This window comes from Gymnoscopelus microlampas (genome assembly GCF_963454915.1).
Source record: "Gymnoscopelus microlampas genome assembly, chromosome: 18".
Taxonomy (NCBI): Eukaryota; Metazoa; Chordata; class Actinopteri; order Myctophiformes; family Myctophidae; genus Gymnoscopelus; species Gymnoscopelus microlampas.
The window spans coordinates 46894082-46908663 of NC_139955.1; the positions used below are offsets into that span (position 1 = coordinate 46894082).

General features: G+C 39.4%; 1 protein-coding gene across 1 annotated transcript in view; it reads left to right on the forward strand.

Annotated features, from left to right (window-relative positions):
• The window catches only part of b4galt1l (DP-Gal:betaGlcNAc beta 1,4- galactosyltransferase, polypeptide 1, like), a 48671-nt gene that overhangs the window by 24767 nt on the left and 9322 nt on the right, over positions 1-14582 (forward strand). Inside the window, exon 3 of the mRNA XM_084085681.1 lies at positions 7096-7283. Coding sequence (XP_083941807.1) covers positions 7096-7283 — 188 coding nt within the window. The remainder of the gene's footprint in view (positions 1-7095; positions 7284-14582) is intronic.

The window sequence follows — 14582 nt, forward strand, 5'->3', positions numbered from 1 at the left end:
CTTTCTCCATTTACAGCCCGTACATCTACATAAACGTTCACATTTCAAATATAAAGTGCTTACCCCATGGCCACGGATGTTACTAATTGAATCGGGTGGGTCTAAGTACCCGTATCTTCCGTATTGTTCAATAAAAAGCCTTTTAATCCGATCGGTGGCCATTTTCTCATAGAGTTATAGTGTATCAGAGTGCAATACCTCCCAACCGATAGGGTCGCGTAGTTGAAAGTATATGGAGAACATTCTGAGAAAATGACCACGATTGATTTTAAATGCTTTTTATTGAACAATACCGAAGGTACGGGTACTTAGACCCACCCGGTTCAAATTATAACCTCCGTGGCCATGGGGTCAGCACTTCATATCTGAAAGGAGAAAGTGTCAAAACCAGGTTGAAGCTCCGCCATGACTGTCATGATATGACTGTCATGTTTCAGGGTTAGGACAGAAGGTTCTGAGATAAGCTGGTGTTCTAATGATAAAACACATCATTAAAAATACAAAACCGTGGCGTTCCGGGTGACGCTAGTGGTAAAGTGCCTGCCCGCCACCTTGGAGGTTGTGGGTTCGAATCCACCACGGTGCATCCGGCTTTGTCGAGCGTCTATACGAACACAACTGGCCCCGTGTTCAAGGGAGGAGGGGGATACTTGTCACTAATTTGGGGAGAAAAACGAAAAAATAGAATCCTTTTTTTTTTTTTACTGTATGTATGTTAGGTGCATGTTTTATTGACATGATTTAATTCAAGTAATGTTTGTAATATTTTATCACTATAATGACAAAGTTTCTAACCAGGTCTATTCTGCATGTACAGACATGGACTGTCTGACTGTCCAACATTAACTGTCTGTCTTCATGTCCAAAACTGCATGGATTGGAGACACTTGTGTTTTTGTTCACTTTTCCAGCTCAAGCTCACTTCTTGTTTTCTTGTCTGTCCTTCCTTCTCCTTCTCCTCCTCCTCCTCCTCCTCTCCCCTTTCACTTCCTGCTTCCCTCGCTCAAATCGCATGTCTGTCTGTCAGGCCTTTCTCTGACCAATGGCTGTGGTCACCGGAGGAGGTGAGACCCGCCCTCTTTGCTTGTTCTTGACCAATAGCGGGGACTCGTTGGCTGAGAGGGTCCTACTGGTAATGTGAGCTTCTTTCTTTCTTTCTTTCTTTCTTTCTTTCTTCTTTCTACGCTCTGTCTCTCTGTCTGTCTGTCATGTGTCCTCTGTCTGTCTGTTATCTGTCTCTGTCTGTCTGTTATCTGTCTGTCTCCTTTCCTGTTGTGGTGTTCTCTATAATTCATGTTGTTTTTTTGCTCCCTGGTCAAGAAATGAGTGAGACGGTGAATTAGAGTTTTAAAATGTAGTGTGAGCCTGTTTATCTTAACCAAGAATGACCTGTCTGTGTGTTGTTGTGTTGTGTTGTGTTGTGTTGTGTTGTGTTGTGTTGTGTTGTGTTGTGTTGTGTCTGTCTTCTCAAACTGCTAACATGCAGGAAATATGATTCTTGTGATGGAACATAGTTGAATGATGCATCCTAATACTAGTTTGTTACTGCAAGAGTTACTAACCATGTTGTTACAGAACAGTTACAGCACACACACACACACACACACACACACACACACACACACACACACACAGACACACACACACACACACACACACACACACACACACACACACACACACACACACACACACACACACACACACACACACACACACACACACACACACACACACACACACACACACACACACAATCAGCCATAGTTACATTTGAAATAAAATAACATTTTTACTTCTCAGGATTCCATTTGAAAAATAGCTCAAAGAAATCTGGATTTCAATTCAAAAGTATCAAAAATAGCAGATCTACAAGCTCAAAACGTGTCGCAGCGCGACGCGTTTTGAGCTTGTAGATCGGCTATTTTTGATACTTTTGTGTGACATAGAATGGCGAAGTACGGCATTCCTTTACGAAAAAAAGTTAAAATACATCTATAAGAGGTTACTGTACAGTATATGTAATGTGTGTAACATTACAGTATATGTAATGTGTGTAACATTACAGTATATGTAATGTGTGTAACATTACAGTATATGTTACAGTATATGTTACAGTATATGTAATGTGTGTAACATTACAGTATATGTAATGTGTGTAACATTACAGTATATGTAATGTGTGTAACATTACAGTATATGTAATGTGTGTAACATTACAGTATATGTTACAGTATATGTTACAGTATATGTAATGTGTGTAACATTACAGTATATGTAATGTGTGTAACATTACAGTATATGTAATGTGTGTAACATTACAGTATATGTAATGTGTGTAACATTACAGTATATGTAATGTGTGTAACATTACAGTATATGTTACAGTATATGTTACAGTATATGTAATGTGTGTAACATTACAGTATATGTAATGTGTGTAACATTACAGTATATGTAATGTGTGTAACATTACAGTATATGTAATGTGTGTAACATTACAGTATATGTAATGTGTGTAACATTACAGTATATGTTACAGTATATGTTACAGTATATGTAATGTGTGTAACATTACAGTATATGTAATGTGTGTAACATTACAGTATATGTAATGTGTGTAACATTACAGTATATGTAATGTGTGTAACATTACAGTATATGTAATGTGTGTAACATTACAGTATATGTTACAGTATATGTTACAGTATATGTTACAGTATATGTAATGTGTGTAACATTACAGTATATGTAATGTGTGTAACATTACAGTATATGTTACAGTATATGTTACAGTATATGTAATGTGTGTAACATTACAGTATATGTAATGTGTGTAACATTACAGTATATGTAATGTGTGTAACATTACAGTATATGTTACAGTATATGTTACAGTATATGTAATGTGTGTAACATTACAGTATATGTAATGTGTGTAACATTACAGTATATGTTACAGTATATGTTACAGTATATGTAATGTGTGTAACATTACAGTATATGTAATGTGTGTAACATTACAGTATATGTTACAGTATATGTTACAGTATATGTAATGTGTGTAACATTACAGTATATGTAATGTGTGTAACATTACAGTATATGTAATGTGTGTAACATTACAGTATATGTAATGTGTGTAACATTACAGTATATGTAATGTGTGTAACATTACAGTATATGTAATGTGTGTAACATTACAGTATATGTAATGTGTGTAACATTACAGTATATGTAATGTGTGTAACATTACAGTATATGTTACAGTATATGTAATGTGTGTAACATTACAGTATATGTAATGTGTGTAACATTACAGTATATGTAATGTGTGTAACATTACAGTATATGTAATGTGTGTAACATTACAGTATATGTAATGTGTGTAACATTACAGTATATGTAATGTGTGTAACATTACAGTATATGTTACAGTATATGTTACAGTATATGTAATGTGTGTAACATTACAGTATATGTAATGTGTGTAACATTACAGTATATGTAATGTGTGTAACATTACAGTATATGTAATGTGTGTAACATTACAGTATATGTAATGTGTGTAACATTACAGTATATGTTACAGTATATGTTACAGTATATGTAATGTGTGTAACATTACAGTATATGTAATGTGTGTAACATTACAGTATATGTTACAGTATATGTTACAGTATATGTAATGTGTGTAACATTACAGTATATGTAATGTGTGTAACATTACAGTATATGTAATGTGTGTAACATTACAGTATATGTAATGTGTGTAACATTACAGTATATGTAATGTGTGTAACATTACAGTATATGTAATGTGTTCCTCTGGAGTGAGTGTGGAAATATAGTGTTGCATCACCCCTGCTTTTCAGGATTCAAATTGAAGCGTTGTTGGAGCTTGTAGATCGGTTATTTTTGCTACTGTTGTGTGACACTGTAGTATGGTGAAGTAGGGAATTAATTTACGGAAAAAATAAACAAATGAGTGTGTGTGTGTGTGTGTGTGTGTGTGTGTCACAAAAAACAAAACAAATTGTAGATCTGCTATTTTTTTTAAATCATAAATGTGTGCAAATCTTTGAATATATATATATTTTTTTATAGCAAAGATTTTTTTACTCAAATACCACTGATATAGAAACATACGTTTTTCAGAAAACTGTTTTCTGAAAAACGTATTTTTAGAAGACATTTGTACAATCGGCATCAGGTCTTAACCCATTCAAACCGGGAATGCACTTTAACTATTATTTTATACTTTGGCTATCTTTGAATATATATATATATATATATATATTAGGGGTGTGCCGATATATCGTCCCGCGATATATATCGCGATACGTTTTCGCAACGATATGTATCGTTTTGGAAAAAAAAATATCGTTTTTGAAAAAAAAAAAATTTTTTTTTTAACAATCATAATAATCAGGCATGCAAACGGCCCCGAAGTGAAAAGAGTGACAACATGTTTTTTTTTCGGGTCAGGTGTCATACTATTTGGATTCAAAACGGCTATTGTAGCTGAAAAGCTACAAGTTTGCATGTCTGAATAATGCAAAAACAGAATTATTTGTTTGCATTTTCTTTTTTTCTCCTCCATATATTTTCATAATAAAAAAAGTGCGTATCGTATCGAAATCGTATCGAAGTTGTGAGCCAAATATCGTATCGTATCGTTTCGTGAAATTAGTGTATCGGCACACCCCTAATATATATATATATATATATATATTTTTTAAGCAAACATTTTTAACTCATATTTGCTTCTGGGGCGGTCCCTGGAACAACAATTTTTTGAGATGGGGGTCCGCGGCCAAATACATATCATTGTGGATGGTCCTTGACCTGAAAAAGTTTGAAGACATTTGTAGAATCCCCCAGAAGCAAAGATTTGAGTTAAAAAGAAATTCGCTTTAAAAATAATAATATATATATATATTCAAAGATTTACAATAATTGTCACGATTTAAAAACAAATAGCAGATCTACAAGCTCATAGCACTGCACTCGGTGCCGCGCTATGAGCTTGTAGATCTGCTATTTTTTGAATAGCCATGGAAATGAAAAAATGACACAGATGCTTTCCCGGTCTTAATGGGTCATCTATAATCAGGGTTTAATAAGTATTAAGAAGTCATTTAAAACAGGACAGTGACTTAACATGCATCTCCTCAGGCAGGTTGCTCCACAGCCTGGAAGTCCTGAAAGCAGAGGAAGGCGTGGCCCCTCCTGCTCTTTATACTAAACCTCTCATTAACTCTTTTCACGCCATTGACTCGATAACGCGTCAGTTGCGGCTTAATCCACCCACGCCATCGACGCGTTGGACGCGCATTTATTGTTTAATCTCTGATCGCGCTATAATGTTTATTTTTCCACATCATTTTGGCTTCCTGATTCCTTGAGACTCACCCGGAACCGGATGCAGAACGGAGATTTCACTTCCGGGTCAATTTTTTTTCCCTCGGTCATTTTCGGCCAGAATAGGGGAAAACACGTTTTTTCACACGGTGTAACAGACTAACAGAGACCTCCCCTTCTATTTTCTTTGGTCCGGGTGACGATCAGTCATCGTATTAGTGTATCACATCGTTTTAACGGCGATCACGGATCGTCGAAGACGTCACATCCGGTTCATGACGTAATGACTGTTTGTGTCATAGAGGGGGGGGGGGTTTAAACTTGCAGTGAGAGAATTTATTTGAATGGAAAATGACAAAATATAAAAATTAAAAAACACGCAAATCGCTGGCAATGGGGGAGTACTTTATGAAAATACTCTGGCAGTCAAAGAGTTAAGTCATTAACGTCAAACTGTGTTTATTATAATTCATTATGAGAGCTTAGACATTGGCACCTGTTTTTTTTTGTTAAGCTTTGGGGCAAAGGCTAACCTTTTCATTGATTGGGTATGTTTGTCGGAATGTATTTGTTAAGGTGTGTGTGCGCGCGTGTGTGTGTGTGTGTGTGTGTGTGTGTGTGTGTGTGTGTGTGTGTGTGTGTGTGTGTGTGTGTGTGTGCGCACTGACACGGTACACAGTAGTTATACACACCCTCTTCCAGGGAAATGTGAGAAAATAATAATTGAAGGAGGAAGTAAAAAATAAGGGAATTCATAGCGTATGTCGGGCATCTTCCATCTGATAAGGTTGTGGTTTCAGGTTACATTACTGGCAGTGCCTTTGTGTGTGTCACTGTCCGGTCAACACGCTGACTCTACCCACCTCCCAGTTTTGCACTCCAGCGTTGACAGATTTTGTGAGAGAAAAAAGCAACCAGATCTATGAAAACAAGCCTAAAAGAAGCGACTAACACACGAGCGCTCCAAACCAAATGTACGTCGGCTATTTGAGAATAGCAGCATCTACAAGCTCACACAATGCGACACGATGCGACACGTTGTGAGCTTGTAGATCTGCTATTTTCCAAAAGAAAATATTGGGGGAAAAATTGGAAATATTTTTTGAAACATTTTAACACATTGAGTGCCAGGGGTTTTTCAAAACAGGGTACAGTCAGTGCCTGGATTTTTAACCATTTTTTAACCTTTTTCAAGTAGTCACAAAATATTTTCAGTGATCACTGTCCTCACGGTGATCCCCTCATTACGCACACAGGGGTCTCATACAATCCGGGGAAAAACATTAAAAACATTCGGTAATCCGTTCCATTGTTGCAGCCAGTTGAAAATAGTCAAAAATACATTGTAAAAAAGTACACAGGAGCCGAGATACAGGCTTTTGAAGTCATAAGTTAACCAGGAAGTGGATTGGAGTCTAAATCTTCGAAAAATGATATCTCCTAATGCTGTGAAGGGAAAAAAAAAATTATATTATTATTTTTTTTTCATATTTTTTTCCACACCTCGTTTGGATTATGAAAAACGGTCCGGACCGTTTTTGCCACTCAATGTGTTAACGACACAAATCTGGTACAAAATGACACAAAATGTCTTTGTTGGCAACAAAGACCAGTAGCGGTAACTCTCCCATCCATCTGTGTGCGTGTGTGTGTGTGTGTGTGTGTGTGTGTGTGTGTGTGTGTGTGTGTGTGTGTGTGTGTGTGTGTGTGCGCGTGTGCGTGTGCGTGCAGGACGGAGACGAGATCTTCAACAGAGCCAAGCTCCTGAACGTGGGCTACCAGGAGGCTCTGAAGGACTACGACTACAACTGCTTCGTGTTCAGCGACGTGGACCTGATCCCCATGGACGACCGCAACGTCTACGGCTGCTTCAGCCAGCCCAGACACCTGTCTGTGTCCATGGACAAGTTTGGCTTCAGGTCAGCCTCTCTCTCTCTCTCTCTCTCTCTCCTCTTCTCTCCATCTATACCAGGGGGTTTCAACCCTTTTCGTGCCAAGGACCCCTACATTGATGTACATTTGCCCGCGGACCCCCATTTGAAAATGTTTTGTGCCAGGGACCTCCCAGAAGCAAAGATATTAGTTAATTTCTGCTTTAAAAAAATATAAATATTCAAAGATATGCTCACTTTTTCAAGATTTTTCAAAAATAGCAGATCTACAAGATCTATTTTTGAATAGCCCAAAGCTAAGAGGTTAAAAATGATTGTGACGCTATGTTAAGTAATTTCGCTGGGGACCCCCTGGTACTCCTTCAAGGACCACTGGTTGAAAAAGTACTCACATGTGTGATGAAGAACGGTCACTATTGTAACCGCTGGTGGGATTAAACTGGTTAAAAAGTATCAATACTGCAGTGTAGAAATACTCTGTTACAGGTAATGTATAAAAATCTTTCGAAAATAGCAGATCTACAAGCTCACAATGCGTTGAGATGCGACACATTGTGAGCTCGAAATGTAAATAGCCGAAATGTATACGGGGCGGAAGTGGTTAATGTGTGTTTTGTGATAGTAATCTAAATCTGCAAAGTAACTAGTAACTAAAGCTGTCAAATAATTGTACTGGAGTAAAGGTACAATATTTACCTATTGAGATGTAGTGGAGTAGAAGTAAAAGTATTGAAAATGGGAAATACTCCAGTAAAGTGCAATATTTCAGGGTATTTCATGGGGAAAAAAATTGGAAATGGAAATAGTTTTAAATGCAATTCAATAAACATTTTGGAAGCTTATAACTCAGTAAAAGCTTTAGAAAGGTCCTGGGAATCTGGCCACAGTCTAATCAACTCTGCATTAAAGATTCTTTCCTTTTTTTTCCTTCCTTTTTTTTCTTTCTTTTAGTTGTTACGCCATTTAATTCCTACACACACACACACACACACACACACACACACACACACACACACACACACACACACACACACACACACACACACACACACATATATACAGTATGTGTTGTTACCGCTGTTCTGCTATCCTACTGGCTCTACCTGCCAGCGAGGAGCCCCTACCGAGAGGACGTAAAGCCTACCGTCCTGACAGGTTCCAGCCTGTAGGAGTACGTACGTGTGGTGTGACCCCCCCCCCCCCCCCCCCCCCAACAACACGGGCCAATCGTGTTTTGTATAGCTGAGAGAGAGATGAAGCAGGGACCCCTTCTATATCGTATAAAAGTGTGTTTCAGATTCAACATTTTTTGTTTACGTGGTCTGCTCTTTTTTTCCCTCTACACCTATTTTGCCTACACCTCTTTGCCAAAAATAGCCGATCCACAAGCTCACAACGCCTCGCAGCGCGAGGCGTTGTGAGCTTGTAGATCTGCTATTTTTGGCTAAAGTTCTCCTCAGAAAAGGGATGCTAGGGTTCAAGTGGTTAAGGTAAAATAAAAAATCCTATCACACAAAGATTTGGCGGACCCCCTGTAGTAACTCTGAGGACCCCCTAGGGGTCCCTGTTGAAGACCCCTGCTATAGAGCACCGAAGTCTGACGTAATTTACACGTCCTATGTTTGTCTACCTGGTTCGCGGTTTTCCACCCGCATTCTGAATCCCCATAGACGTGTTTAATATCGTGTCAAATAAGAACGTCGTTCCAAAAATAAACTCTTATGGATATGAAGCATCAACTGACGGTGAGAAAACGATAATGTTACTTCCACCGAATTAGTTAGATTTTCGCCAGAAACAAACTGTATCAAATATAAGTGACTGACTATCATAAACGATACAGAGCCTCCTCCCTGACAATATCGCCGAGACAGTCTGTTTATTTTTGGACCCCAATTCTTACATGAGACATTACATTCTAAGATGACCCAATGTTATTCTCCATAGAGAAATGACTTTACGAACCAGGGGATGAACGAGTGACGTCAGGACTTCTGTACTCTTATTACACGACTTGGTTGAATGCTTGATTCTGATTGGTCAATCGCTGAATTCAGCTGTGTGTTTATTTTTGAATAATGACCGCTGAGCTCTATAACAGACCCGCTGTCTGATCAAAGACAGCGGGGTCTTTGATCATAAATTTCAACTGCTCCTAGCGGCTGAAGGGTAAGGCGGACGGAAATAGCGTTGGATGCAGCTCAAAGTGAACTTTACTCAGGTATCTAGTTCGTCGCCGTCCGCCCTTCCTAGCCCGTGTTATCAAAAAACAAAACTGCCGAAAATATCTCTGGAACGGAAGGTCCAATCTGCTCAGTTCAAAGCTTGTTGGATGCGTGACTTTGAGGAAATGAAGCACATAATGACACCTAGTCAGTAATTTTCAGGCCCGTTGAAAATTCTAATCCAGGGGTCCTCAACAGGGGGTCCGGGATCCCTAGGGGGTCCTCAGAGCTACTATAGGGGGTCCACCAAATCTTTGTGTGATATGATTTCGTTTTTTTTACGTTAACCACTTGAAACCTACAATTCCTTTTCTGAGGGGAACATTAGCCGAAAATAGCAGATCTACAAGCTCTCAACACCTCGCAGCGCGAGGCGTTGAGAGCTTGTAGATCTGCTATTTTCGGCAAAGAGGTATAGGTGTAGAGGGAAAAAAGAGCAGACTAAGTAGAAAAAAAACTTTAATCTGAAAGACAATTTTATACAATATAGAGGAGGGGGTCCCTGCTTCCTCTCTCTCTCAGCTAGGGGGTCCTTGGCCTGAAAACGTTGAAGACCCCTGCTCTAATCCAACATGACGGCCATGTAAAGGCACAATGTCATTTACAGCTAAACGTTGCTCTCAAGAATGTTTTTGAAAACATTAGAAACGACAAATAGACAATGCAGTGACCGAACACTGATTCTATTGTATCAACACTTCCCGTTGTTTTCCGAGGCGACGCGTTGCACTAGACGCACCTGGCATAATTATTATTATTATTCATCTAATTAATTAATTTTGTAACCCATTTTTTCACCCAGTGCCAATTGCCTATGTAATCCTGGGCGTTACACTCCCTCTGCCAACCCAAGGGGAACCCCGAACTCATGCTTCCTTCAATGCGTGAGGAGTGAGCAGGCCGCTTCTTATCACCTGACAGGGGGGAGTTTCCCCGGTAGGACGTAGCTTCTTATCACCTGACAGGGGGGAGTTTCCCCGGTAGGACGTAGCTTCTTATCACCTGACAGGGGGGGGGGGGGGTTTCCCCGGTAGGACGCAGCGTGTGGAAGGAACACGTTGTTCCAACCAGTTCCTTTCCCCTCCATCAGGCGCCCCGGCTGACCAGGGGAAGGGTTTTATTTCTCAACAATGAACCGGCTGGCCCGTCAATTATCCCTTTGCTTAATTAAACCTATAACACCTTTTGTGTAAAGGGGAGTGCAGGATGTCTGAGGCCTGTGTCACATTACACAGGCTTATTGTGTTACAACAACATGTTAATTAGTGGATCACCTCTGAGCTGACTGGTTCTGCTCATGTGGAGAGGGACTACTAATAGCTATTAACCCATTAAGCCTGGGAACGCACCATTTCTTGGGCTATTCAAAAAATAGCAGATCTACAAGCTCATAGCACGGAAATGTGTGCAAATCTTTGAATATATATATATATACATTTTTAACTCATATCTTTGCTTCTGGGGGTAGTCCGCGGCCAAATACATATCATTTTGTGTGGTTCTTGACATGAAAAAAGTTTGAGAACCTAGGAAGAAATTTGTAGAATCCTCGGAAGCAAAGATTTGAGTTAAAAATGTTCACGATAAAAAATAAATAAATAGCAGATCTACAAGCTTGTGCTATGAGCTTGTATCTGCAATTTATGAACAAATGTAAAACTTCAATCCGTTCCCGGATTCAATGGAATAAAAGTGAGGGAGTGAAGTGTCATTGAATATCACAGATGAAAGGTGTGTGTGAAGAAAAAAAGGTGCTATTTACTGTGGTTCAAGTGTTGAAGCTTGACATAAGGTGTGTGTGTTTGTCTGCCTTAACTTTGTGTAGTTTCACTTACATATGTACAAACACGCTGTGTGGTTTTAAGTTACACATACACACACACAGGATCTGTGCCTCCAGGAAAACACACATGTCCTACTGTCTGTCTGTCTGTCTGTCTGTCTGTCTCTCACAGCTTTCCTACTGTCTCTCTCTCTCTCACAGCTTTCCTACTGTCTGTCTCTCTCAGCTTTCCTACTGTCCGTCTGTCTGTCTCCTGTCTCCCCTACACTCTCCCTCTCAGCTGTCTTACTGTCAGCTACCTAAGTTGACATTTTTATAAATACAATAAAACAGTAGTGGGTTCGAGTGCCGCGCTATGAGCTTGTAGATCTGCTATTTTTGAAAAATCGATTTAGAAAACACTTTTAAGAATGGCCTCAGGTCTTAATGGGTTAAGTGTGAGCTCACTCTAGTCAGTCTGACTGGACTGTTCAGATAATGAAGGGGTGTGGTCATGATAATGAAGGGGTGTGGTCATGATAATGAAGGGGGGCGGTCAGGTGGTTGCTGACCAGACAGTGAAGCGTCCGCCACATAATCACAAGGTTCTGACCCCTCTGTCCTTCCCCTTCTCTGGCCTTACGTTTCCTGTCCTGTTTCTGCTGTCCTATCTAAATGGAAACAGAAAAACATCCCCCTCCCCCCAAACACCTACTTCTCTAAACCAGGGGTCTTCAACAGGGGGTCCGGGACCCCTAGGGGGTCCTCAGAGTTACTACAGGGGGTCCGCCAAATCTTTGTGTGATGTTTTTTTTTTTACCTTAACCACTTGAACCCTAGCATTCCTTTTTCTGAGGAAATTCAGGAAAACTTTAGCCAAAAAATAGCAGAGCGCGAGGCGTTGTGAGCTTGTAGATCGGCTATTTTTTGGCAAAGAGGTGTTTGGTGTAGAAGGAAAAAAGAGCAGACCAAGTAAACGAAAAAAAGTGTAATATGAAACACAGTTTTATACAAAATAGAGGGGGTCCCTGCTTCATCTCTCTCTCGACTAGGGGGTCCCTGGCCTGAAAACGTTGAAGACCCCTGCTCTAAATGTTCAAATCATGAACGACACAAAACCACATTCATTGACAGATATTATTAACCCGTTAAGACCTGAGGACCAGATTCTACAAATGTCTTCTAAATCCGAACAGTTATAGAAACTGTTGCTATAACATCAGTGGTGCTGAAAACTATGTCATGTCACAGACCCTGAAAAGTATGTTTTTTTTGGCCGCGGACCCCCATCTCAAAATATCATGTTCCAGGGACCCCCCAGAAGCATTTTTTTGTTAAAAATGTTTGAAAATGATGTTCACTTTTTGTTTTATTGCTCTAAATACGATGATATAAGAGACGTATTTGTTATGTCTTCTATTTGTGGTGATTTCCTTGAGTTTTGATGATTATGAAAAACTTGAGATATGTTTTGTTAAAGGAGCTTTTGTTGTGGCAGAGTTTATTTGTCAAGCTTGGGAGAGAATACAGAACACTCTGTATCATTCTGAGATTTAATGCATTATGTGAATATACTGTAAAACATGCTGTAAGCGTAAAACGTCTTATAAACCCATGAGGGTTGAGCACTTTGTGTGCAGGACACAGAAATTAAATTATCTATCTATCTTTGAATACACAGGAATTTTTACTTTGCTGGAGTATATCCAATTTTCAGTACTTTTACTTCTACTCCACTACATCTCAGAGGCAAATATTGTACTTTTTACTCCACTACAAGTATTTGAAGTCTTTAGTTACTAGTTACTTTGCAGATATAAATTATTATAAAACATACATTAACCACCTCAGCCCTATTTTGTACGTAGCTACAAGCTCACAATCTACGATGCGTTGTGAGCTTGTAGATCTGCTATTTTCAAACAGTTTAGTACTTTTGCTTTTGGTACTTTAAGTACATTCTGATGCCAATACTTTTGCACTTTTACTCACGTGACATTTTGAACACAGGCCTTTTGACTTAACAGAGTATTTTTGTATTGTGGTATTGCTACCACAATATTTTACCTGAGTAAAATATCTGAGTACCTTCTTCCACCACTGACCTTACAGCCTGTAAATGTTGTAGAGATCTAGTTTACACTCCACAGCTTCCTGTCTGTCAGTGAGGGGGGGGGGGTGAGGGGGGAGGAAGGGGGGGGGGGGGGGGGAGTGGTTTGACACCACAGAGGAAGTGCTGGACGATCTGCTGTGCTGCTCACTTCCCGTCTCCTCCTCACACGCTGTAGCAACCCGGTGGCATTTTATACACAACAAACCTCTGACCTCCATGTTTTTAACCCGTTGAGACCTGAAGCCGATTCTACATGTCTCCCAAATCTCAACAGTTTTCTGAAAAAACATATGTTTCTATATCAGTGGTGCTCGATCTTTTTCATGTCAAGGACCCCCAGAATTATATGTATTTTTGATGGCGGACCCCCATCAAAATATGTTGTTCCAGGGACCCCCCAGAAGCAAAGATTTGAGTTAAAAATGTTCGCTTTAAAAATACATATATTCAAAGATTTGCACACATTTTCATGAATTTTCAAAAATAGCAGATCTACAAGCTCGTAGCGCGGCACTCGGTGCCGCGCTACGAGCTTGTATATCTGCTATTGTATATCTGCTATTGTATATCTGCTATTTTTGAATAGCCCAAAGTGTAAAATAATGCTTTTTAGCTCAAATCTAAAAATGACACAGTTCCAGGTCTTAATGGGTTAACTTTTAGTGTTTTTCCGTACATTAACGGCCCTTACTTGGTCGTCACACAAAAGCATCAAAAGTAGCAGATCTACAAGCTCGAAACCTTTTTAGTTTTGAGCTTGTAGATCTGCTACCTTTGTGATACTTTTGAATTTGAATCGTGAAAAGTAACAGTTTTGTAACATAATGAGGTTTGCACGCCCACATAAACATACAGTCTACACTAGGCTTGAGTAAATGTACCTTATGTTCTCACACGTACTGCACACACCAGGGCTCTTCAACGTTTTCAGCCCAAGGACCCCCTCTCTGAGAGCGAGATGAAGCAGGGACCCCCCACTATATATTGCATAAAATTGTGTTGCAGATTAAAGCTTTTCATAGATGTTGGATTCATGTTAATGTGTATTGTCAGACATTTAACGACTTAACCCGTCAATACTTAGTAAACTTTCACTCTCACTTTTTCACTTCACTTTGCAGGTTTTTGTTTTTGGTCATTTGTCCACTATGCAAACAATATGCTCAATTTTCTCAAAACATAGCAGCAATAATATATGGCATAGTTGTGACCAAAAAAAGGTATAG